We start from the raw sequence: 26296 nt of genomic DNA on the forward strand, positions 1-26296 counted from the left end.
AATCATGGGATGGTGGATATGAATAAAATACAACATGTTCTACTTTAATCGGCTGAGAATTCAAGAAAATAGCTTAAAGTACCATTGCTGGTTGATAACGTGGGGGTCGGGGACCTGCCACAGGGTCGTTGCACTAATCAGAAGGGTTGTGAGAACTGTATATACGTAACTGTATAGAAAACGCAGGAAAGACACATTTGATTTGCAGACTTTCTTCTATTTTTTCCTTTTCTCCTTGCATAACACAATGACTTTAACTCATACCCCCAACAGTATTGAAATAAAACAGTAAAAAAAGAATAATATAATGCATATGTAACCTGTAACAAGGGGGCACAAAAAGAACTTGTAACCACTGCAATAAATAAAGTCAGGGCATTTCTGTCACTTGTGTCTCAGCTTATTAATTCATTTTTCGTAACCGCTTATCCTGTTGGGGGTCTGGAGGGGCTGGAGCCTATCCCAGCTGACATTGGGCGAGACCTGGGATACACCCTGGACAGGTCACCAGACCGTCACAGGGCTGACACATAGAGACAGACACACTCATATTCACACCTACGGACAATTCAGAGTCACTAAGTAGCCTGCATGTCTTTGGACCGTGGGAGGAAGCCGGAGTACCTGGAGAAAACCCACGCTGACACTGGTAGAACATGCAAACTCCGCACAGAAGCTTCGGGGTTTGAACCAGAAACCCTCTTGATGTGAGGCGACAATGCTAACCACTGCTTCTCCGTGCCACCATGTGTCTCAAGCCACACTCACACCAATAAAATGGCACACACTTAGAAAACTCTTTTCAATTTAATAAAATCTGATCACAGAAAATTTGTGTCAATTAAATACAAATAAACCAAGCAATAATCATTGGTTATTTTGTACATATAAACAACTTACGCATTAGCTCAAAAAAGAATCACATGTAGCAAAGTTTTATATGAGTAACACTGAAGGAAAAGGGTCAAACTCATACATGAAAAAACCCACAAAGAGATGAAACGATAAATAAACTCAGTGAAGTTCATAAAACTGCTCAAAGATGTGGATCAAATAAATGTTTGTTTTTAGCAGAATTAAAAATGTCCCCACCTGTAGACAAACATTTTCCTCTGCTCTCGAGGATTAATATCTGGTTAACCTCCTGAACAACTTTTTAAATGTGTGTTGAACACTGATGCATCTAAAGTAAAATGACAGATTTACTCAGCAACATACAACTTGATATTTTTTCAACCAGAGATTCTGCACAGCACCAGAAAACTGTGTAGGAGGTAACTGCAAAACCTGTGGCCCAATTAAAATTAAAAAAAAAGCAGCCCCTCGAGAGCAAACTGTAGCGTCAAATATTCAGAATGACTCTTCTGCTGATCTCTGCGCGGCCCAGGTTCATGTGCTCATGGAATCCGAACGTAGATCAGTGTTCTTGAAGGAGCATCATCCGTGGGTTCAGGTTAAAAATACTCCAAATAAAATTCTAGCATTTTAAACAGAAGCACAGAGCATCTGAGTGGCACGGGCGATCACTCCAGAGGCGTTCTTTTAAAATACATGGAGATTTTCTTCATGCTGTGTGGTGAGCGGATGGTCTGAAAAACAAGACACACACACAAAAAAAACGTCAATTGTGATATTCATCTTAATGGCTACGAAACACCCACATGCATGCACACATTAGCGCTGATAAGAAGGGGCTGATCTCGAATACCAAACATTCCTCGAGTCGTGTATTTCCATTGTAATGCTCTTATTCGTTTCCAGTGACTTTCAATGCAGATGCACGAGAGTAGGCTTGAACTTCCAGAGTGGCAACATTCCAAGTAAGTGAAAATGAAGGGAGGTGTTGATAACAGTGCACAGTCCGAGTTAAGGTCAAATATTTTTGTGTCCCCACAGTGCACGAGTTACACTATTGTTGGTAAGTGCAGTTTCACTTTATATTCAAGAAATCCCATTTTGGGAGCTTATTTACTGCCTCATATAGAGTTAAGCGGGATTTATAGTTGTGCGCAGACCCTACGCTGTAGCCTATGCGCCGTTGTGACCATTTTTACTTGTGCGGTGGTGTGTCTGTGTCACTCTGCAGTTACACCTCCAAAACTCTAGTTGGCGGCAGAGTTTCTGTGAAGTGCTGTAAAGCCCGCGATATTTTCCTCCTCCCATATAAAACCAGGGACAACAGCAACATTTAACAAAGGTAATGGCACATAATTTGGCTCCGTTACAACTCACAAGGTTCACCGACAAAACAACTGTCTGATACTAAACACGTTTTCCAAACAAATAGAACATGCTAACGCTATTAGCACAAGCCTATGGCATTTTACATTGTATAAATTGGCCTAGCAGCTAGCGAACGTTTCCTCTTCTCATATTACACCAGGGACAACAGCAACATTTAACAAAGGTAACATTATATAATTTGGCTTCATTACAACTCATAAAGTTCACTGACAAAACAATTATGTTATACTAAACAAGTTTTCCAAACAAATATGACATGCTAACATTATAAGCACAAGCATATGGCATTTTACATTGTATAAATTAGCCTAATGACGAGCGGAGATTTCCTCCGCTCATATGAAGCCAGGATAAATCCCGTAGTATAAATCTCTGAAGGATAAATCACACACAAGACTTGAAATGCTATTTTTGTGGAAGATGTATTGTCTTCACAATTTATTGTTTATCTGTGAAATTTAAGTAAATTAAAGCTCCATTTCCACTGAGGGAAATGGTTAGCTTAGCTTGTTACAAAGTCTGAAAACAAAGGGAAATAGCTAGGTGGAGCTAAGCTAACCAGCTGCTAGCCTTTTTTTTTTTTGCCTTTATTCTTTATTATATAGTGGACAGTACAGAGGCAGACAGGGATCGTAGGGACATAAAGAGAGGGTTGTGACATGCAACAAAAGTCCCAGGTCACAACTGAACCGGGGATGGCATAGTTACGTGATATGGCTTAGCTTCCCCTTACAGATAGGAGCCTGATACTGATCTAATATCTAACTCTCAGCAAGAGAAATTATCAGCCATTTGTTTCAGTCTTCTGTAATACAACAGCTGTATCAAAGGCATTTTAATACTGACAGGGAAATGGATCTAAGATATCTGGGGTTCAGACCAGTGGTGTCAAATCTAATTCTGAATATCTAAAATGGTTTCAATATTATTTTCCGCAGTATCTACACGGCGTTACCAACTACACTTTTTGGCTCTCTCTACAATCATTCTGCTGCTTTCTGCTACTAACTAGGAAAAGAAAAGTTGTTGTTGACAAGTGACAGCCATCTGATGAGGTATTAAAACGCGATTGAACATCTGTGTTTCTCAAGGTCTTGTATTGATGCTAGAAATTCCAGTATTGTGACAACACCAGTCCAGACTGTTAAATCCGCTCACTGTACCGGATTTGAGTTGACTGGTTCCGCTGGCATCGTGTCATTAAACAGCGGTTCCTCAGTTATGATAAAAAACAACCAATCACCAATCGCCCCGGGCGGGACTATCGCAGGTTTCAAGCTGTTGTCAAGTGTTGTGCTGGAACCAATGAGTAGGAGTGTAAATGACAAGTTTCATCTGATATGATATAATATCGATTCTTTGAACCACGACACAATATTTGCAGATATCACAAAGTCTGCCTTGATACGATTTCGATTCAGTCCAATTCAGGAGTCTACAACTGATTGGAGACAATGTCAGTAAATGTCCTCATTGTACTGTTTAAATGTTTAGGAAGGAGGTGTGCTTGGAGGAAGATGGTGACACAAAATGACGTTAGAGTTAGAGCCAGGTGGATACATTGTTTTCGAGTCCCTGGGTCAGGAAAATCAAATCCCACTTCCCTAAGGAAATTGGTCAGGGTGATGGAAGATGGAAACAGAGTGTAAGGAGTTGACAGTTTTATCTGATATCAGGCAAGCGAGAGAAGACTACACAATAGGACATGATATAGTTGCAACACTAATACTACTGAGAGAACGTTAAACTGAGGTAGAGATTTTTCTGCTTACCGGTGAAGCTGGGGTCTTGCCTTCTTGTTTCTTCGAGACATTGGGGCTTCTGGGAGAACAAGGGCTTCCCTGACCTTTCCTCATCTTTTGGCCCATCTCTGACAACCAGTCCTTCACTCTGGGGGAGCAATTCTCCTTGCCAGCCTGTCTCGACGAGACTTGCTTGTTGTCCTCTGCATGACAGTCTGTTTGTAGCCGGCTCTCTTGAGCAGGGCAGCAGATTCCAGACAGGGCCCGGCTTCTCTTGGCCGCGGGGTAGAGTTCAGTAACACAGTCACACTGTTCTGCACCCCCGCAGGCTGCAGATGCACCGTCTCCTGTCTCCAGCCTGCGTTTGGCCCGTCGTTCCGTGGGAGAGGTGCTGGCGATGCTTGCCGGGCTCTGGGGACACGGGCTCAGCACCCTCCGGAGCGGAGGGCTGGCCTGACCGGGAGATCCCCGGTTTGGGGATAACCACTGTTTGATTGAAGATGGCGTTCTCTGGCGAACAGCAGCAGCCTTGGCACCCTCAGAGGGGATGGGTGAGGTGGTGCTGGAGGGCAGAGGCAGGGCAGCTCCACTGGGAGCACAGGCAGCAAGCTGGGGCGAGGCCAGGCCGCCAAGACTCTCTGTCCTCTGGCTCTTGGCAGGGGTTGTTTCAGCTTTGACTGAAAGCCCTTAACAAATGAAGACGCCCTTGTTAGTCCACTATGAATATTATTAATGACACATTTTACATTCGGGTGCAGGACAGCAGTGATTTACAACAAAGCACCTCCACATTTCTCATGCTAAGGGACAGAAACAGCATAAAAGAGACAGCTTTTTGTTCATGGTGGTTCATGGTAGTTGTGATGCTTACTTGAGGGCGATTTAGGACGTGCCCACCCCACAAGGTTGGCCTCTCCCACTGAAGACTGTCCTCCATCCATTTCCCTGTGAAGCCTCCAGATCCGCACAGTGTGGTCGTCAGAACAGGAAGCAATCTGCAAACAGAGCGGTGGGGATTATACAGAGGCTAAATCCATCCTCCTAGCCTGTTAAAACAGCTCAGCTTCACAGCGGGGAAACACAAAAACCTCTGAATCATACTTACAGAGTCTTTGAAAAACTCAAACAACAGTTGAAACACAAAAGTTTTTCGCCTCACCTTGGTGAAGTCTGTCGGGCACCATGCAACAGATGTCACTTCCTCGCTGTGGCCTTGGAGCATCATGGGAGGATGTTTGGGATCAGAGATCTGAAGAGTAAAATAAAACACACCATCATAAATCACCCTAAACACTGCACACACAACACATCTTTATATCTTAATAAAAAGGTAGAGACATTACCTTCCAGATGTAGGCGTTATTGTCGCTTGAGCCACTGGCCAAGAACTGGTCGTCTGGGCTGATAGTGGACTTTATATAAAAGGAGGAGTTCTGGTGGCCGCTGAAAACTGCCACTGTGGAGGAAAACAAACCAGAATATTCAGCCTCTTTCACACTGAGCTCCCAGTAAATTACCAGGATAACCTGTCAGGCACTGCTAGTGATTTTCACTAGTCACACATGCACTACATTCAGGAACATTTCCATTCCACATGCCATGACAAAGCTGGAACAGATGGGGCAAGAGACAGTCCAGCAGGTGGCGGTAATGCAACACTTATGGACGCTAACTATCAGAAAACTAAACAGTAGAAGGAAAAGGAAAGGCATGGCTGGGTGCATAAGTACCAGCACAAGATGCTCTTATTATTTTCAGGAACACGACCAAATGTTTTTGTCTTGTACAAATGTACCTATAGTGTATTTAATATTCTGCGAGACAAGTTCTACTTTTTCTTTGACACGCTTGAACCAAAAAATTGGCGTAAATGCAAAACTGAATGAGTCTTTCAGACGGACGTAACCCTTTACGTACTTTCACTGCAATGTACTGCTTTCATTCACAACACAGCTGTATCTGCATTTTCCCTGAAATGATACTTGGTCTCGTGGCGGGAAATTAGCGGTACAGATTTCCCTTCATATCAATCTCTGTTCCCGTTAACCCATGACCCCATGCAGGAAATGTTTCGGAGTATTTCAGGGATGCAGAGCATGTGTAAACGGGGTTATTTAGAATCACTGAACAAAGATTAAATTCAGAAAGCAACTGAGCCTGAACTAGAGCAAAACAAACAGATGACATGAGCCTTAATGAGATCAGGGTTCCCACACATTTTTACCCGTGAAGTCTTAAAACTTCTTCATAACTTTTAAGTAATATCTTACCCCATATCCATTACTTTTTTTTAAAGGCGTTCAAAAGGGGTAGGCCTATGAATCATACTTAAACACCCAATCAGGGCAGCACGTCCATCTCCCCTCTATCCCCCAGAAGGGGGCACAGCCTAGGTGATGACACACTGCCAGTCTGATCTATGTGTATCACGTTAGTAATGTTTCAGCAGTCACAAAGTGCAGCACTAGAGGCCGTAGCTTAGCCAATATGGACTTGGGTATGGAACCAGAGGGTCACCAGTTCAGGAGAGGTGCCAGTTCTCCTCCTGAGCACTGCCAATGTGCTCTTGAGCAAGGCACGAACCCCCAATTGCTCCGGGTGCTTGTCCATGGGCAGCCCCCTAGCTATGACATCTCTCCATTTAGTGCATGTACGGGTCCTGAATGTGCATGTGTGTGTAGTTTGGGCCTGTGTGTAAGACAACAGAGTGAAAAAAAATAATTTTGCCTCTGGGTTTCATAAAACGCATCTTCAACGGGTGTTAAATTAGTAATAATAGGACAACACCTTTAACCAAATTTAGGACAGATTTATGGACAAATCATGTTTTACTTATTTAAGCATTGCAGGTAAGAACTGCTGGCAAGTAGTAAATATGTGGTCTTGTGCAGAGGTAGGTGTCATGTAGGAATATGGATATTAGAGTTAAGTCAGTCTACATTTTGCCAACAGGTAAGTGCAAGTATGAGGTAAAATGACAGCACTATAGTTTTTTAAAGATTTGTAACTTTAGAAATGTGGACATTTACATAGAAAGGCTTCACTCATTTACACAAGAAATTAAAAAATGTATAAAGCAAATTAGATAAAATGTTTGTAGGAGTTAAGACCTCAAAAATTTAAGACTATTTCAAAACTTCTTAAGGACCTGTAGACACCCTGTCATGTGCTTGCAGTGTGTGAGTATAAACCAGTCAATGGTCCGTGTCCCTCACACCTTCACATATTCACAGCTCTGACTTCAAGATATTAGATTATGCCTGTACGAGCACAGTCAAGTCTCTGCATTTCATCTGTCAAACAGTGCCCTCCTGCTTCACTCTCGGCTCTCCATGACAGTAAAAACAAAGGACATTAGTTTGCAGCCCCATCTAGTGATACGTAATGGCACTGAATTCAATTAAACATAAACTGGAGTCTATTGTGGCACAGATACACAACATGTACAGTCAGAGCGGAGTCCTTGATTACCTGGAGTCGTTTTCATTCCGCTGACATTGAACATGTAGATACTGTCGTCGGTGCAGTTACATGTGACGTTGGATCTCGTGGAGTCCAGAACGAGTCCAGAATAACCTGCAAAACAACATGCAAAGCATCACTCAGCTTATTCTGGTTTATTTGCATGTTTCAGTTTAACATGACGCCCAGTGTTGTACAATACCGACCCAGTCGCATGCGCATGCAAGAACCCGGGTATGGGTACGTCTGCAGCGGAACAGGATCATGACGGTGTGCGGTGTAGTTCTTCCTCAGATCCCACATCTTGATCACTCTGGTTAAGAGGAAGAGACAAGTGGATTTGATCATACACGGCTTATTTTATACTGCTTTGCTTCATTTTAGAAACAGCTAACAGTAGTTTCTTACCCATCAACAGCCCCCGAGGAAATGAGGGTGTGCTGATCCCGAAACAAAACCACTGTGACGCTCTGCTGAGTGTCCTGCAACAGAGATGAGGCGTTTAAAGACCAGCCTTTCCTCACTACACACCTGTGCTCTTTGTTTTCTTAAAGCTGTTGAAGAAACTCACCACGCTGGGAGCCATGCCGCGTGTGCTGCTCCGCCTCTTCTTGGTTTTGGTCGGGGGGTTCGTCTCTGCTTTGTTGTGAGCGCCGCTGATCTGTTTGACCTGTCTGTAGAAACCATCTGAGAGGAAGCCACAAACATGATCACACACATATAAAATACACAGAGTAATATTTCTGCATGACATTTTATAATTAATATGAGACAATAAATATTCTTTGTAACTGAAATTTCTCATGAATACCTTTTTTGCTGCACCTGGTGTCCCAGACCATAATATTTCCATCTCTGGCCCCAGTACAGAACACAGCTGTTTGATAGAAGACAAAGCATCAGTAATGTGATACAGCACTGCTTTAGTAATGACAAATATATTAAGTACGAGTACGAAACAAGACATTAGATGACATCATTTTGGGGTTTGGGAGAGACAGACCGACATTTTTCAACATTTTTCGATAAAAATGATTAGTCGACTAATCGAAGAAATAATCGACAGATTAGTCGACAATGAAAATAATCGTTAGTTGCAGCCCTACTCACAATGCAGGACTATCATACAGTCTGTAGACATGCACATAGTAGGAGCTATGCAGATGAAACTAATGTGCTTTAATAGACAGACGATAAACAAGTAAAGGAACGGTTACCTAACAGCAGACATGTCCTGCTAAGTAACAGACATGGCCACAGCGAAAAAGTCAACAGCGACGGCTGCTGCTTTCCAGAGCGAAAAATAATCTTAAACTGTATTAGGTCAGTATGTAGTATACCTTTCTCCTGGGGTGTGAATGCAACAGACTTGAGGCTGCAGAGGTGACCCTTGAAGCTCCCCAACAGCTCCCCTGACTTCACATCCCACAGCCTGGCCGTCTGATCACCGGCAGCAGTCACCTGAGGACGACACATGACCAATAAAATTTAATCATAGAAGGCTTTGTTTGTAAGGACAGGGAGTTTACAAGCTGCTTTAAATGCTGCAACATGAACAAGAGTAGATGATGAGGGAAAAAAAAGCCACACAACATCAATGAATGAGTGAAAAACATCTGTGTATGGACCAAATATTAGATGCATTAATGTCTAATGCATATGACACTGACATTATGATTCATGGTGAATGGATGATGTGGCATGAATCTGAACTGTACTTACCAGCTGAGGCTCCCCTGGTACCCAGGCTATGTCAAAGACAGCGTTCTCATGAGCCAGCCATTCTGCAAACAATCACACAACATTAGCCACTCATTAGCCCTGATCATTTTTATTGTGATGTCTGGTCCTGGTGCAACAATTTCCCTATCTATTGTGAAAGTTTCTACACACACCTTTAAGAAGCGGCTGTTCACGTCTCTCTGTGTTGTAGATCCGAACGATGCCTTCTTCGTTAGCTGCTGCGAGGACGTTGTGCAGGTGCCCCGCTGAACAGATACGGGAGAAGTTAGACAGTTACACAGATAAATAGTAACAGCTCCTAGCTCTGTTGTGCATCGTCTGATGATAATATGGCATGAACAGGGGGGTTACCAGAGGAGAAAGCCAGTCCAAACGGTGGCACAGAGTCACCCAGGTTGCCGTAGGAGATGTGTTCGTCATGTCGGACGCACTGGTAGCCTCCCAGCAGGGAGCTCAGAGGGTACCTGGGCCAGGGGTCTGCAGGGAGGGCTGGGAAGATCAAAAAAGAAAATACATTTAGTCAAGGGTGTAGGGTTTGTTTCAATACTGGGGGAGACATGAAATGGGTGGTTTGAGGGTGTTTCAAACACTTCATTTCCTGCCTTCTGGTTTTTTTCTGCACCAATTTCTGCCTCTTCTATTTCCATGATTTTCGTGGGAGGGACAAATGCACATGTTCTAAATATTGAGGGGGATGTGTCCCCTGCTTCCCCCCAAAATCTACACCTATGCATTCAGTAAGACACTGTACTGAAACTATTTTGAGATACTGACACTTCAGTTTTTTGTGCAAATAGTTTAGCTAGCTATAAACTTTTAACTACTCGACTCACGTAGTCACCCTGTCTTCTATGTTTTCTTTCTTATCGTATAATGCCTTTGTGACGCACTTTGTGACCTATGACTGCAAAAGGCAATATATATACATACATTTTTTTCAGGCTATGTTTGACATTTGACCTCTGACATTTAAAATCAGTAATAAAAGATTGTACAGAAACTCAATAGTATGTGTATGGACTTTCAGGGGCACTGTAGTCGGGGGGAAAGTGGGACTGATCACCCAGGGCCCCAATGGGAGGGGGGCCTCAGAAAGTGTGGGATGACAAGTTTGGTTTGAAATTTTTAATTTCTAAATAAGTAGTGCCATAATTAGATTAAAATTGGCTGAATAAATCGGTTGAAAAACTTTGTATATAAAAATAGTAGAAGCTCTCCGAGGCCCCTCTCATCCATTAAAGGGTGCCAAATGGTTTAGTCCTCCCCTGCACTAGTTCCCTATTCCATTGTCAGTCATGGTCGGGCCGAGTAAAGCCATGCCAAACCACCATGCCACGCCAGAGATGGACCTTCTCAGGAGTAGGTTCAAAAGCCGGGCCACCCACCCTCAAGCAGGTAGTGGTGACGTCTCACCGACTGCAGCCAACCCCTGAGGCCGCCCCCCATAAAAACGTGTGTGTTGCAAGACTCTACTCACTTCTGTCTGCAGGAGACCAGACAGAAAGGCATTTCTAAAAGTCTCTAAATTCCTCTCTAAATGCAGCTTGAAAAGAAGGAGTGACTGCTTATGCAGCTGGAGTGTCAACGCACACTGTCATGTCTTTCCCCAAGAGAGGGAAAATGGTACCAAAAAAGAAGAAGAAGAAAGAAGGAAAGGGAAAGAAAGCAAACTGACTTTCTAAAAAAAACCATTAATAAATAAAAGGTGCATGAGAGAGAGAGGAGGGGCAGGGAGCCCACAGAGACTGCTTATGTACAGAGCCCAGAGTTTGGTGCTACGCCCCTGTATCTTTTCACCACATGTTGATTTTTGTTGTCTAAATTATTAATTACAAACAAATTATAATTTTTAACTAGCTTTTGAGAGTGATAATGCAGAACAGCAGGGGTGGAAATTAGCACGCGCCAAATGCTGGTTATATATGCAAATGGCAACTTCATTTGCTTCACTCAGCAACCAAAAATAACCAATGGTGATCTGCAGAGTGGCTGCCACAGTGGGAGGTGGACAGAAAAGTTAGAACAGTAAATTACAGATCATTGCATTGAACATGATTTGGCCGAATTTTCCATATTGTGGTCACTATTGTAAAAATGCACTCATTAATGGTGATATTGATTTCAGGCACATGTAAGATGCGAGTTTCGACGCTTACTAATGTGGCAGAGCGCGTTAAATGTTCAGCTAACGTTAATCTGAGCTAATAGATAAAGAAATAATGTTAACAAATGAGCACGCGACCAAAGATCAGACTGCAAACTGTGGTGATTTTGCCCCAAACACACACAAAGTAAACGTTAATCATCTTGCATTCCCTTGATGTTAACCTAGCTTCAATATAGTCAGCACAATGAACCACAGGGCAACACCCGATAACTGAAAAGCCCCCCAAATATCCCCCACACACAGTTTCTCTCACCGTTCTGCCGCCGTCTGCCCACTCCTCTGTCAACTACCGAGCGGAACAGCATCCCTGAACTCCTGTGAGACAGATCTGAAATTATTTTAATAACTCTCAGAGGTTTGTCAGATCGTGAGCTGGTGGTCTTTTTCCGTCCCGCTGCTGCTGCTGCTGATCTTTCCCGCGAACAGATCTTCCAAACACAGGAACCGAATCACCCGCTAAACTTGCGTTACACGCTGCCATTGGTCGAAACGGCCACTTCCACAGTAGCGTCACTTTCACTTCCGCTTCCGGTTTGAGCGCAGTTCCGTAAAGCTATTATTATTATAATTTTACAATATTTTTATATCTTAAGCACTAATGTTAAACACTGTAGCATAATGCACATTCTATTTTTTTATTCTATTTTATTTCATTGCTTTATATTTCTATACTTCCATTTCATACTCTTATTCCTCCTTTTTATAATTCTGTATTCTTTAAATGGGAGCGACTGTAACGAATCACGATTTTGCCTTGGGTATTAATAGAGTCTCTGATTCTGATTCTGAAAAGTACTAATAACACATTGTCAAAGCTTGTTTTAGAATATTCTTTATTGAACGTCGTAAGTACAACAGACAGGGCACATTTTCAAGTCCTGATTGACAAATAGTTAGAACAAAATAAAGAATAGAATAATACCAATATAACAATGACAGCTATCTCAAGTTCACTTAAACACAATGAAGACCCTGTGTCCTTGTATGAGGACATCTCATTTTGGGTTTACTTGACCTTATCCTTCATTCTACTTAACTTAGACCTGTTGTCCTTGTTTGTGGACGCTTTTTTGTGCCATCTAGTGGTGGTAAGATCACAATACACTAATCCATGTAAAAACAAGATGGCAGTCATCTCTGTCAAGTCAATCTGCAGCTGATCCTGAGACAAAAGTGGACAAGGTCCAAAACCTGATCACATTTAATGGTCGAAAATTGTTTATTTATGATTAATAATGTTCATAGTTTGATATGGCAACAAAATTTGGATCAATTTTACCAACAACAACAAGCTAAGACACTGCTAACTAGAAGTACTCGTTTGAGGACATTGGGACTTATATTGGGTCCTATTGAGCCCAAATAGCTAGGAAAAATTAGAAATGCATGCCAAACAAAAGTTCAGGTCTCAGGAGGTTAAGGTATCTGCATCTATGTATAAAAAAATACTAACACTAAAATATTGTATTGGTCAAGGTAGGTCTCATTTTAATTGCTTCACATACTGTTGTGTAATTTACTCTGCGAAATTTAGCTGTGAAATAAATGTAGTGTAGTAAAAAGTACAATATTTCCTTGTGAAATGCAGTGGGGAAGAAAGACAAAGTAGCATACAATAAAATAAGATACACCTTTATTGATCTTGTAATAAGATGGTATAATATTGTATATAACAACATAATAAAACTGGAGTATTCAGGTAAAGTACAATTACCTCAAACTAGTAAATTATTTTAGTAAATGCACTTTTTTCACCACTTTAAAGGGAAATAGTTTTCTTTAGAATTGTTGAGACTTGTAGATTTGGTATTAGTAAAGTTGGAAAGTGAGCCTTTTATTCTGAAAACCAGAACCGTATACCGGAAATAGCATTGTTATAACGTCCGGTTTGAGTCCCACCGCCTGTACAATGAAATGCTAACGGCTCATAAGTGATTTCAGGCCTGTTTTTGTCGTAAAACACCTGAAATAAAATGTCGCTTTCCACCGCACGGTCATTCTTGTCAGAGGCTTGTTATGGCGAACAGGAACTCGACGCTAACTCCGCTCTCATGGAGCTGGACAAAGGTGCGTTAGCTAGCTTGCTAACACGTTAGCATCGGTTACAGTCTGATGCTGTGTGTTTGTGTCGGTTCTGTTAAATGTCACTGACTGTATGCTCTGTTATGATGGTGAAACTGCTTCAATTCCAGGGTTGCGGTCGGGAAAGCTGGGGGAGCAGTGTGAGGCGGTGGTGCTCTTCCCCAAACTCTTCCAGAAGTACCCTTTCCCCATCCTCATCAACTCTGCCTTCCTGAAGCTGGCTGACATCTTCAGACTCGGGTATGGGTGCTTGGCAAGTTGGTACAAGGACGTCAGTGTCTCTAACTGATAAAATGTTTATGGTTTCCAATTGTGATGATTGCTTATCTACACCTTTGATGCTTGCTAGCGAACTGACAACTTTCATACATAAAGTTTATTAGGCACAACTAGTCAAAGGTAGTGCAGTCTATTACAATATCACAACAGCAAGAAATCTAAATACCACCTGTATTGTCAATAATACACAATACTATTCAACTGAACCATGTAATACACCCTAAAAAATGATTACAAAGATGAATCAGTGCTCCTCAAAAACAGGTAAAACAAATAATAAACATTATTACCTTTATTATTTCCATTGACCCTTTAATTATTGATTGAAATGTTTTGGTTATTTTAAAATTTTAATTGTAGGAGAATGCGATATGTAAATAAAAATCAAATAATGTGATAATTTTGACCAAATACTTCAATATTGCTATTGGGACCATATTGTAGGGTTGACTATTGATGCTTTCACAAAATATTTACGCTGTGAGATATTTGACATCCATTCTCAAGAACTGAGACAGATCGAGTTCTGCCAAAAAACAACAACAAAAAACTTAAAATTATAACCTATTAACACACTTAGTTTGTTTCTTGGGTGTAGCGTTATTTTAAAGCATTTTTCTATATCAAATTGATATGATTTCTGAAACATTTTTGATCTGCTTTCATTTCTTTAAGTTCTAAACTTGCCCTGTGCCAGAAAACAGCCTCATCCCAGACAAGAATTCACAACTTCAAACAATTAAAACGTGTTAAAAAGAATTTCATAAAGCACTAAAACAAATACTTAACACTAATCCTCCTTTGCAATTTTCTACATTATTTCTAGGATGTACGGATTTTAAGGCAAAGTGTTCTGATAAATATATGTTTGGTGTTTTGATACCTGCTTGCAAGAAAGCCCTCACATGGCGCTGGTTGCTTCCTGAACCCCCCCACATTAGAGGGGTGGATAGATATTGTAAATGATACTTATGTTATGGAATATATTACCTTTTCTTTTTATCTTCAGAAAAAAAGTGTTCATTAAATTCTGGGCTAGGTGGGTGAAATTCGTAAGACCTTTTTCAACCTGACTTTGTGGAGGTATCGCACAAATGACCCTGTGATGTTTAGTCAAGCAAACCTCATTGACTGCTATTCTAATTAATTCATTTGTTTATTTTTCTTTCTGTCTCTTTAGTCCCTCCTCAAGTCTCTCTGACTTATGGTGCTTATATATATGCTTAATCTCTCCTAAAATGTTCTACAAGGTTCTTAAAATTGTGGGAAAAATTTGAACAGCAGGAGAAAATACTTTGCTTCTTATATTTTATGTTTTGCTCTGTAAACTAAAAAAGTGTTAAAAGCCGTCAAAATGTAAAACTACCAGTACGTAAAAATATAGTGCGATTATCATCTTTGTTTTAAGATAATTTTTTTATGGAAATGTGTCCCAGATTTTTGTCAATTCTGCCAGATTTCTACAAAAACATCATTTAATCACACATTACAGGGGGTCAACTATATCACAAGGACTCCTGTCTCACTAACTGGTATCCAAAAGGGCATTAGTGCTGCTCAAGTACTGGTAAGCTTTATAGTTTTCGATAAATTCTTATAATAATACTGCTATTGTGAGTCTCAACCATACCAGGTCAACTCTGTAGCCCTGCTGAATCAAAACTAAATAAGAATTATGTTTTAAAAATCAGTATTTTGGTTAGCATTAAGAGAATTCTTTACAACTTTGAAAAATAAAAATGGCTTCTCACTGCAACCGCTTTGAAATTAATAAATCTATAACTTTTTGTCAACACTGTAAGACGTCAACTCCATTAAATCTCATCTCTGTGATCCATAATTGTGCTATTCAAGAAACAATGTAATCACTGAGAGTTTGGTCCACTACAGGGTTTAATAGTCAAGACTTTGATCCTTTAAAATATATTTTCCCAGCCCCCAAAAATCTCATATCAGGATATCAATATAATATCAATATATTGCTCAGCCCAATTTTTATTTAATGAAAGATGAGTTTGTCAACAGGAAGTAATCATTAGTGGCATGTCTGTGGTGTGTGATGAGTTAAACTGGTTTTATTGTGGTACAGATGTCTTTGTTCATGAAAGCTTGTCTCTACTGATTCCAGGAACAATTTCCTGCGCCTCTGTGTGCTCATAGTGACGCAACAGAGTGAGAAACATCTGGAAAAGATCCTCAATGTGGACGAATTTGTCAAGAGGGTGTTTTCGGTCATCCATAGCAACGACCCCGTGGCCAGAGCCATCACTCTGAGGTAATAATGCCTAATGTGCTAAAGTTTTACCTCTAATTCAAACATACAGTAACACTGTACTTAAAACAAACAAATTTTCCTATTTCCATTCAGGATGCTTGGTAGTTTGGCCTCCATCATCCCAGACAGGAAGAACGCCCACCACAGTATTCGTCAAAGTCTGGACTCCCATGACAACGTGGAAGTGGAGGCTGCCATATTTGCTGCCGCGAGCTTCTCTGCACAGTCAAAGTAAGGAAAACTGTTGCTTCACCTGGGCTGCGGTGCACATGCTTCATATGTGGTGATGTTTCGTATAACAGAAATTTGGTGTGTTTTCTGATTGTCAGAGACTTTGCGGCGGGGATTTGCAACAAAGTCAGTGAGATGATTCAAGGTAAGAGCTCTGTTCTGTACTAAGAAGGTCACAGATCACTATTAGGAAAACAAAAACTGTCCTGCTTACCTTTTCCCATGCTTTGACAATCCAAAATTAGTCCAAATTTAAAAAAAAAAAATCAAGACCTGAAGCAGTTGATTAATAGTCATCCACAGAGGTCATAGTTAAGACAACTTTTAAATACTTATTAAACAGTTTACCTTTCTTGTGTATCTCAACCCCAGGTTTAGACACTCCCGTGGAGCTGAAGCTGAAGTTGATCCCCATGCTGCAGCACATGCACCACGAAGCCAGCCTGGCCTCCAGCAGCAGAGAGCTTCTCCAGAACCTGGTGAACTCGTACCCCTCCACCCCCATGGTCATCGTCACCCTGCACACCTTCACGCAGCTGGCTGCCTCCTCTCTCATCGATATTCCAAAGCAGGTAGTGCAAAGACGGAGCTGTACCCTTGTGCACCTACACTCATGTACCCTTGTAAAAATCTAAATGATGGACTTTATTTGTGTCTTCATTTGTACAGTTACAGCTCCTCCTTCAGTACCTGAAAGACGACCCAAGAAAAGCTGTGAAGAGACTCGCGATCAATGACCTGAAGCTCCTGGCTAAAAAGGCTCCTCACCTTTGGATCAGAGAAAACACACAGGTAGAGTCACAGTTCAGTGTTTATTCGCAAGACATTTAGAATACACACTTTTATAAGCTATCTGAAACTTGAGAATAGGGGCCCAGACACTTACCTTAAAGGCCCAGAATCGCCAAACCAACTTCAGAGAACTAGCGACGACGAAGTCCCTCTGCTGCGTTGCCTGACATTGCCATGTCTTGGCCAAAAAAATTGCACATGCACATACCGCAAAGACTACAGCCAGTGCTCAACCAGCTTGTACGCTCTGCGCCTGCGTGAGAGGAAATAACTCCCCACACCAGCAGATGGCAGTAGTCTGTAATCCTCATTCAAAAAGGAAAACCAGAAGACTGTCTTGAAGCTAGTTAGCCAGTTAACACATTTACAACACAATCAAATGTTGAAAGACGAGCATATTTACCTTGCACTAGTGAACAGTATCAGAAACCATCATGACACGTGTCTGCTAAAGAGCTCAATGGCTAAAGAAAAATAATCTTACCTTGTGTAACAAATTTGCTTTGGTCTCACTCCCTCTTGACTTTAGCTGTTTGTTTACTTTCCTCACTTCCATTTCTCCTCTCATGTGCTGAGCTGAACTGCTAATCAGAGTGATTTCACTCACCAGCAGGCTCTGCTGTCTCTGACACCCGTTCAGTATTTTGAATCGCCCCAAAACAAAAAAGCAGACAAGGGGTAATAGTGCAGGACACATTGCACCAATGAGGGTGTCAGACACTCACCAAAGGCCCAACTTTGACTGATGGCCGACCGTCAACTCAGTGTGTCAGGGCCTTAAGAACTAAACCACCACAGATTACACAGAAAGCTTTTTGCAGGTTGCAAAATGCAAGGGACACTGCACTGCCTGTCAATAGTAAAAAAAAAAAAAAAAGTTCACTGCGCCTTTTTATTGTTGCCATGCAACCACCCCATCAGGTCCTTACACTAACCTTCCCGTGTAATCAATCTACCATTTATTTTCCCCAAGTAATTAGTATCTAGTTCGTAAAATGTTGAGGCAGAAGGTACTTGCTGTAGCTCTGGTTGAGGGTGAGAGGCTGTCAGTAAATAGTTTGTTGGGCACAGGGAAACAGAGATCTGTGTGGGTACATGAGACCCTAAAAAAGAGGGTGGATCATGGGGAGTACCACCAGTTGGTCCAGGAGCTTCTCCTCCATGATGGCTGTTTCCAGGCATATTTTAGGATGACTCAGGGGCAGTTTGACAACCTGCTGTCTATCATCAGGCCGTATAGCTCTGGGTATCCAGCAGCTGCTACCACCAGTTTCTCCTCCATTGTTTACCAACTGTAAACTTCTTGTCGTGACTATGACTAAAAAAGAAATGACTTGGGACGTTTTTCTGCTCTGAGTTGAAGCTTTTTCAGCTCAAGGAGTTCAGAGCGCTCCGGCAAAAATGCCAGGCACCTAGAGTGCAGAAATGTGAGGCGCATCGTAGCGCAAAAACCGCAAGCAAAAAGTTTCATTCTCATTAAAAACAATTACAAAAAGCTCCCTCCAGCTGCTAAAACACTTTCTGTGTGATCAGGGCCTAACTCTAACTACTAACTGGTCCCAAGACATTTATTCCGTCAGTCTGAAAACTGGTTAAATAGGTAATATACAATAAATAGAGACATATATCAAGTGGAAATAGTAATTAGTAACTAAATTAGAAGTTCCCAACTGTTTAGGATACTGAAGCTGTGACATGGTTGTCTTCATGTTGGTTTAATATCTGTCTGTAATCTATTGTGTCTCATCTCTGCAGACGCTGTGTGAATGTGCCTTGACCAGCCCGTACAACAGTCTGAAGATGGGGATGCTGGCTGTCCTCTCCACCCTCTCTGGAACAATCGCAATCAAGCAGTACTTTAACAACATGACAGGTTGTGTTCACTTTCAAATACAACAAAATGTTCTTGTCACAGTGAGAATTTAATTTTAACCAGGCTTTAGTTGCATGTTCCAATGCTGTTATTTGTCTTGTGAAGAAGAGAGCGTGTCTTAACTGATGTGTGTTCCTCTCAAACATTCTTCTCAGGTGGCTCTTCGGTTCCCCCCCGGCTCACTGACCTGGTTAAACTGGCACAAGAATGCTGTTACCACAGCAACCTGGCAGTGGCCGCTCATGGGGTCATAGTGCTCTCAAACATTTCCATTTCCTGTCCAGACAAAGGTTAGCAACAACTGATGCCCTGGGGAAGGGAGCCTTTGCCTTGAGTGTCCAAAAATATGTATACGTTATAATTTTCTCGCCTTTTATTTGCTTATTTCGCTGTTAGATGTTATTTTATGTATTTTATGTCTTTTTCTAACCGTTATCTTTATTGTTTTTGTATAGTAGAGCCTCTCAGGGAACCTAAGTGACAATAAACATCTCACATTCACCCTGCTGGTGTTTGCCCTTGTGTGCCAAAGCTAACATTACTGTTTGTCTTTCTCCTCCTCAGATATAGTGAAGCTGGAGCAGGACACAGTTTTGGGAGTGGAGTCCCTTCTGATGCTTTGCAGTCAGGACAGCAGCCCCAGCGCACAGGCCACACTCAAAGTAAGACGACTTTATAAACAAGAAGCAGAGGGCACTGATTGGATGTAGGGCTGCAATTAACAATTATGTTCATCACTGATTCATCTGTAGATGATTTTCGAGATTAACTGATCACTGTTTGTTCTAGAAAACTGTGAGAAAAGTCTGTTCCAGTGTCCTAAAGCTGAAAGTGACTTAATCAGATGTCTCGTTTTTGTCTAATCAACATTTCCAGACCCTAAAATAATACATTTACTATGATGTAAGACCAAGGGAAGCAGCACATTGTCACATTTAAGGAACTGGAAATATCACATTTTTGCTTGATTAATTGATAAATTCATGATCAGAATAGTCGCAGATTAATTCTCTGTCAATTGAATATTGGTCTGACTCATTGTTTCAGCTCTATTTTGGGAGCATTGCTCAGTAAAGCTAAATTTTTACCACCTTTTCTAAGCTGACAGCCGTAAAACCAGCACTCCTCAACTAAAACATGTAGCTCACTGCCATCTGTGTCCTGGAAATATATGTAATGATGATTGATTACCATGTGACATCAACCCAATACTCATCCTTCTTCTGCTCTGGTCGTGCTAACTCTAGACGGCCCTCACCTCACTGGTCAAACTGCTGAAAAGTCGACCCCATCTCAGCCAAGCAGCGGTGGAATTCCTGCTCGGCCAGCTCCACTTATCCTGCGACTCCTCCCGCGTACTCATGTGCCACGCTCTGGCAGCCATCGCCACCCACCTGCCGGTCCTGGGCGACGGGATGCTGGGAGACCTGGTGGACCTCTACAGAGTGGCCAGTCACTCCGCCACCGACAAGCAGCAGGAGCTTCTGGTGAGAGATCGGTCATGAGTCAGACGTCAGCTGCTGGTTGGACAGTAAAATCAGAAAAGCTGACATTGCATTCAGCTTCGAAATCCACTCTCATTTTTATACTTGTCTTATCGCCTTATGTATGTCTCTGATTTTCAACACTCATCTCTCCCACTGTGATTGCTGCAGGTTTCCTTGGCAACAGTGATTTTTGTTGCCAGCCAGTCGTCTCTGTCAGCCGAAGTGAAGACTGTCATCAAACAGCAGCTGGAGAACGTTGCCAATGGCTGGACGGTGTACCGCATCGCACGGCAAGCCTCACGCATGGTAATCTCATCCGCTTGTTAACCAGACCTTTATTATGAAATGGCTTAAACATCTATTTGTTTGAGTTTAAAGGTGTCACCAGAGCTGAGGAAGCCACAGACACAGTGCGGCCAAATCCTGCGCCTGACATATTGTCATTAATCCGCAGGGATGCCACGAGTTCTCCAGCGAGCTGTACCAGAGTCTGCGGACCCGCGTGGCGTCGGAGCACTTCTACTTCTGGCTGAACAGCCTGAAGGAGTTTTCCCAGGCAGAGCAGTGCCTGAGTCACGTGGAGGACGGAGACTACAGCGGAGCCATGAGCGCCATCGCCGAGGCCCTGCGCTCCTACCAAAAGGGCATCGCTTCCCTCACAGTGAGTTAACTTCCAGGCATCTTGTCAGAAAACATTAATACAACTCCTCCTCCTTCTTCACCAGTGACAGATGCTCAGGGATAGTTCCTGTTACATGATGTGGGGTTGTTTGAGGTCCTTATCCATAGTCAGTGTGGCGCATATAGAAAATGTTGGTTTGGAGAAGCAGGAGAACTGCTTTACCTTGCCGTCTGTGAACCCTTTCTGATGGGAAATAGAAGCTTTTATCTTTGCTCCCTTGAGAGCATTCAGACTCTTTTAACTAAGACGGTAATTTTACCTCGCAGAACACAGGAGCTGCTGATCTACTGCAGCATCAAGGGCTGTCTGACGGCAAGGTGAAGTTGTAAAAATACAGTGGAAGCTTCTTATAACAATCATGGTTACAGTAATCAACCTATATGGATCAAAAATCTCTTCCTGTTCTGTCCTGTTTAAATGCTGTTAAAATATTTTACTTGTAGTAATCGAGCTGTCAGCTTGAAGTGCCCATTTTGTCTTTTCTTACACGATAGCTTGTGCAAATAAACAATTTAAAACTTCAGTAAATCTGTTCCTCTTCTCATTACTTTACTTTGATATTCTGATATTGATTTTATTAGAAGGCTAAAATATATTTTGCTGCTGCCCCAGTCCACTGAACCCAAACTCTCCCTTACAAGCTGCCGATACTCTCAACAGTCTTGTATTGAAGCTGATCTCACAGCATCTCAAATTGTTAATGGATTAACTCCTCTAATACCCGACTGTATCTCGTTAGGTCAACTCAACCAGACGCCGTGTCAGTGTTTAACTGCAGCGTTTGTGTGCTGTTATCTGATTAATCCCTCCCTCCCAGGCCGCCAGCACTCCTCTGAGCCCGCTTACATTCCAGTGCGAGTTCATCAAGCTGCGGATCGACACCCTGCAAGCCCTGTCACAGCTCATTTGTACCTGCAACAGCTTGAAAACAAGCCCCCCTCCCGCCATCGCCACCACCATCGCCCTCACGTCGGGGAACGAGCTGCAGCGGTGCGGGCGCATATCAATGCAGGTAAGAAGCTGATAGTGTGGTGAGCACAGTCGGTCTCTGCCCGCAGGGAATGTGTCCTTTTTCATGTTGAAAGCACACGACACACTCCCCAGATTACTAGACGGCATCAGTTAGCAAATGTTTACTGGAAGTTTTTGCACCTTGTCACCGCTGTTTCTGTTCTTCCCAGTTGAAGGTATGCATGGACGAGTTCAGAAGTCTCGCAGCTCGCTACGCCGATTTACACCAGTCATCGTTTGACGCTGACTACGCCACCCTTCGGAATGTGGAGCTGTATCCTCAAACTTGTCTCTGTCACATCCCACTTTTGTCTTTCTTTATTTTACCAACCCTGGTTTCTCTGCTGCGGTCTTTCTCTAATGTCGGTCATTTCTCTTTAACCGTCTGCTCAGACAACAACAGAGCTGTTTGCTTGTCTCCCATGTGATAGAGGCGCTCATACTGGACCCACAGGCAGCCAGGTGAGAGCTGCTGTAGTCTACATATTAAGAGTAAAATGACTTCTACCTTTATGAATTAGCCTGGGTCAAAAAGTTTAAGGCGTATTCTCTTTGATAGACTGCCAGTAAAATGTAAAGGGGAAATGTCACCTTAGTTTAAATGCATCAATTTGAGTTTGTCAAGGAATGCAGTCACGCTTTAACAAAGTGCAGCGTGATGCATGCATGTATCCGTTTTGCAAGCTGCCCCTTTTGACACAGATGACAGCCTAATGAAAATAAATGCCTCTAATTTAATTTGATAAAAAGGTTTTTTCGCTGCACCATGTTACGTGAGTGTTTTCTATTGAAAGTGCTTCGCCATAACACAAATCCCCCCCGAAGGCGTCCTCCCTGCAGTTGTTTGTTCGTAACAGATTGTCTCCCCCTGTCTCTGTAATCTAGTTTCCAGGAGTACGGCACCCAGGGGTCGGTGCAGACAGAGAGCGAATACGAGCGACGGATGATGTCGGTGTTCAGTCGGGTGCTGGAGGAAGTGGAGGGCCTCACCAAGAAACACCCTCCTGTTTCACACCTGGTGAGATTAATATGGAACACCTTGGGGATCACAGTTATGTATGCTAAGAATTAAGCTGCATGGTGACCAGATTTGCAAATGACAGGCTGAAAATCAACAAGACTTTTACCTGATTAAATAAAGGACAGTGACAAAAACTTGAGCAGCAGCTGATTGCTCATGATGTCACTACTGAAACTGTGTTGTTTGCTGTCGTTGTTTCGCAGCATACAGGTTGTCTCTGTGATGCCGTCATAGCTCTGCTCAAGGTCCCGCTGTCTCTCCAGAGGTACTTCTTCCAGAAGCTCCAGTCAACAAGCATCAAGGTACAGTGACTCATTTTATCTTCACAATGTAGATCCCAATTCGCAATTACAGATACCAAACACAATATGCAGCATTAAAGGGACAGTTCACCCCAAAATTAAAAATACATATTTTGTCCTCTTACCTGTAGTGCTGTTTATCAGTCAAGATTGTTTTGGTGTGAGTTGTCGAGTGTCGGAGATATTGGCCTTAGAAATGTCTGCCTTCTTTCCAGTATAATGGAACTAGATGGCACTCGGCTTGTGGTGCTCAAAGCGTCAACAAAATACATTTAAAAAAAACTCAACAGTAATGTCTCTTTCCAGAAATCATGACCCAGTTACTCAAGATAATCTACAGACCTTGTTGTGAGCAGTTTCATGTAGTAACTATTTTCTCTCTACAGAACTACACCCATCAACCACGTATGTTAGCTTACCTGAGCTAGCTAATGTTACAGCTCAGCTGAGAAGGACGCCATTAATGTTTACGTCTCGCACTGTCAAGACATCTAGTCCACAAGTAGATGCACGCTTTGGTGGCTGAAGTTTAGATAAAAAAGATGCTCTTGTCAGATAAAAGAAAGCAGATAGTGTGATAACCCACTGACACGTTTCAAAACATAAGGTAGGTCAGAAGGCCTGATGACTCCTGAAAGCCTGTCCTAGTTTTTGCCTTTTACTTGCAGGATGTTGGTCGGATATGCAGAGCTTAAAGGGACAGTTCACCCCAAAATGTAGTGCTATTTCTAAATCTAGATTGTTTTAGTGTGAGTTGCCAAATGTTGGCGATCTCTACCAAAGAGATGTCTCTGCCTTCTCTTGAATATAGTGGAGCTAGATGGCACTCAGCTCGTGGTGTCACCTTCCGCCAACCATATCATCACACAGAAGGAAGCGTGCATCTACTCATGGAGGAAAGACTTGTGCTCATGACAGTGTGAGATGTAAATATTAATGGAGTCCTCCTCAGCTTAGCTAGCTCAGTGGCGCTAGATAAGCTAGCAGTAGCTGCACGTTTCCTTCTGCACAGTGAAACGGTTGGTGGGTGTAGTTTGGTAGAGAGAAAGTAGTTCCTACATGAAACTGCTCACAGTGAGGTGTGTGGATTATCTTGATTTCTGGAAACGGATGATATCTCTAACACTCTACAACTCACACCAAAACAATCTCGACTGTTAAACAGCACTACAGGTAAGAGGAAGCACATGTATTTTCGATTTGCAGGGGAACTGTCCCTTTAATGATCACTTAATCGATTTAAAGAAGAATAAGAAAGCCCCAACTTTCCTTAAACTTTCCCCTAAAGTCTTTAAACAATCACGTCATCACCACTCACACTTAATGCAAATGTTTTTTCTATCAGTTTGAAGACAGGTTGACATCTAAGCTCACAGCTGACTGACAGCAGCAGCTCACACAGCCCAAAGGAACATACAGTCCCGCTGCAGCTATATGTGACAGTCTTTCTTTAGCTCTCTTTAGGCTGACACACACGTACGTCTTTTTTTAATTTTTCCCAGCTCGCGCTCTCTCCTTCCCCGCGAACGCCGAGTGAGCCGATCCCAGTGCAGAGCAGCCAGCAGCTGACTCTGAAGGTGGAGGGGGTGGTACAGCACGGTTCGACGCCAGGGCTCTTCAGGAAAATCCAGTCTGTCTGTCTGAATGTCACATCAGTGCTCCAGAGCAAAACGGGCCCTGACTACAAGGTATCTAATGTTTGCTGTCATTTTTGGTTGTTGTGAAGGTAGTTAGAAATCACACTGAGCTTTTTATTTAACAGTATATTGCATTATTTTCATGCACTGAAGCTCATATCTGATATTTTTAACCTGTATAAGCAGCTCACGCTTTTTCTGATGCTTATACTACTTGTTTTCCCCTCAGATTCCACTCGACACCAAAACTAACGAGATCGAGCAGCGGGTGGAACCCCACAACGACTACTTCAGCACCCAGTTCCTGCTGAATTTCTCCATCCTGGGCACCCACAACGTCACCGTGGAGGCCTCCGTAGTGGACGAGAGCGGCATCGAGTGGAAGACGGGGCCCAAGACAACCGTGTCGGTCAAATCCCTGGAGGATCCGTACTCCCAGCAGCTTCGCCATCAGCTGCAGCAGGGCGGAGCTCAGCCTGCTCCACAGAGGAGTGCGTACGCTCGCTTTTAGCCAATGTCGTCTCGGTGCTTTAGAAGCAGCTACAGCTTGTGTACTTGACCTGTTTTGTCTTGAAGCTGAATATGTACGTTTTTTTCCAATGTTAAATAAACCTGATTTAATTTTAACGCTGCATTTTGTGTGTAATCCTTCCAAAATAATGCATGCAGTCATCTCCAGGACAATTTTAGTATTGAAAGTCCTTGAATTTACATTGTCATGTGTTCTGCATGGAGTGTAATAACACAAAGAGCCATCAGGGGGCAGACCATTGTCATTAAATGGACATTGTCTGAGGAGCACTAGAATCTGAATCCTAGTGTTACACTGTCAGCTGTTAGACTAATATAATTTAGTATGTTAATTCCTACAGTGTAACATTAAATATAATGTTAAGCTTTTCATGGTATTGTTCCCCAACATTTATAACATTTTACACTATTAAATTCTGTCAATAGCATCTCATAATAATGATGCAAACTCCACTGCCTCACACTGTTTCCGGTTTAAATCCATCAGTGAACTCGCGCAGCCACCCCTGTGATTGTGATCTGAAAATAACCCGCCGCCGGGCACGAGTCCAGATGATTTAACATTAAGTCACATATTTAGAAAAGCATCTCCTCGTCCATAGATACTGAAACCATCAGCACTTGACATCAGAGAGTCTGCGCACTTCACAGCGAGGAGCTGGCGTCAGGTGGGCACGAGCGTCAAGCGACGAGGGGTAAAAACTACACTTCCGGTTCTTGATTTCAAAATAAAAT

The 26296-nt window shown here is 42.5% G+C and overlaps 2 protein-coding genes across 2 annotated transcripts; one reads left to right on the forward strand and one right to left on the reverse strand.

The window, feature by feature from the left end:
- Positions 1 to 215: 215 nt before the first annotated feature.
- On the reverse strand, positions 216 to 11789 carry dtl (denticleless E3 ubiquitin protein ligase homolog (Drosophila)). Its single transcript, XM_050058141.1, has 15 exons — positions 11612 to 11789; positions 9543 to 9680; positions 9344 to 9436; positions 9171 to 9232; positions 8789 to 8909; positions 8260 to 8325; positions 8020 to 8135; positions 7857 to 7930; positions 7655 to 7761; positions 7458 to 7562; positions 5330 to 5442; positions 5146 to 5235; positions 4858 to 4981; positions 4017 to 4672; positions 216 to 1589 (listed from the first exon to the last, which is right to left on the reverse strand). Exons 1-15 carry the CDS (start codon positions 11661 to 11663, stop codon positions 1524 to 1526), a joined length of 1983 nt encoding a protein of 660 aa, XP_049914098.1. The 5' UTR covers positions 11664 to 11789; the 3' UTR covers positions 216 to 1523.
- A 1445-nt stretch (positions 11790 to 13234) lies between these two features.
- On the forward strand, positions 13235 to 25657 carry ints7 (integrator complex subunit 7). Its single transcript, XM_050058775.1, has 20 exons — positions 13235 to 13425; positions 13551 to 13680; positions 15848 to 15994; positions 16088 to 16225; positions 16324 to 16370; positions 16598 to 16797; positions 16895 to 17017; positions 18773 to 18890; positions 19046 to 19180; positions 19455 to 19552; positions 20138 to 20377; positions 20546 to 20683; positions 20832 to 21038; positions 21877 to 22071; positions 22241 to 22344; positions 22464 to 22532; positions 22956 to 23088; positions 23295 to 23393; positions 24896 to 25081; positions 25260 to 25657. The coding sequence occupies exons 1-20, from the start codon at positions 13332 to 13334 to the stop codon at positions 25539 to 25541; spliced, it is 2883 nt and encodes a 960-aa protein (XP_049914732.1). The 5' UTR covers positions 13235 to 13331; the 3' UTR covers positions 25542 to 25657.
- Positions 25658 to 26296: the final 639 nt, after the last annotated feature.

This window comes from Epinephelus moara, chromosome 12 (genome assembly GCF_006386435.1).
Source record: "Epinephelus moara isolate mb chromosome 12, YSFRI_EMoa_1.0, whole genome shotgun sequence".
NCBI lineage: Eukaryota > Metazoa > Chordata > Actinopteri > Perciformes > Serranidae > Epinephelus > Epinephelus moara.

What these genes read in the sequence shown, in the direction of transcription:
- dtl (XM_050058141.1), bottom strand. Translation starts at nt 11,663, where the DNA reads ATGCTGTTCCGCTCGGTAGTTGACAGAGGAGTGGGCAGACGGCGGCAG. An exon ending in CACCAGGTGCAGCAAAAAAG is followed by an intron (nt 8,136 to 8,259) that starts GTATTCATGAGA and finishes GCTTCCTCTCAG; the next exon opens with ATGGTTTCTACAGACAGGTC. An exon ending in TTGCATGCGCATGCGACTGG is followed by an intron (nt 7,563 to 7,654) that starts GTCGGTATTGTA and finishes GTTGTTTTGCAG; the next exon opens with GTTATTCTGGACTCGTTCTG.
- ints7 (XM_050058775.1), top strand. Translation starts at nt 13,332, where the DNA reads ATGTCGCTTTCCACCGCACGGTCATTCTTGTCAGAGGCTTGTTATGGC. An exon ending in GCTGACATCTTCAGACTCGG is followed by an intron (nt 13,681 to 15,847) that starts GTATGGGTGCTT and finishes TACTGATTCCAG; the next exon opens with GAACAATTTCCTGCGCCTCT. An exon ending in CATTTCCTGTCCAGACAAAG is followed by an intron (nt 19,181 to 19,454) that starts GTTAGCAACAAC and finishes TCTCCTCCTCAG; the next exon opens with ATATAGTGAAGCTGGAGCAG.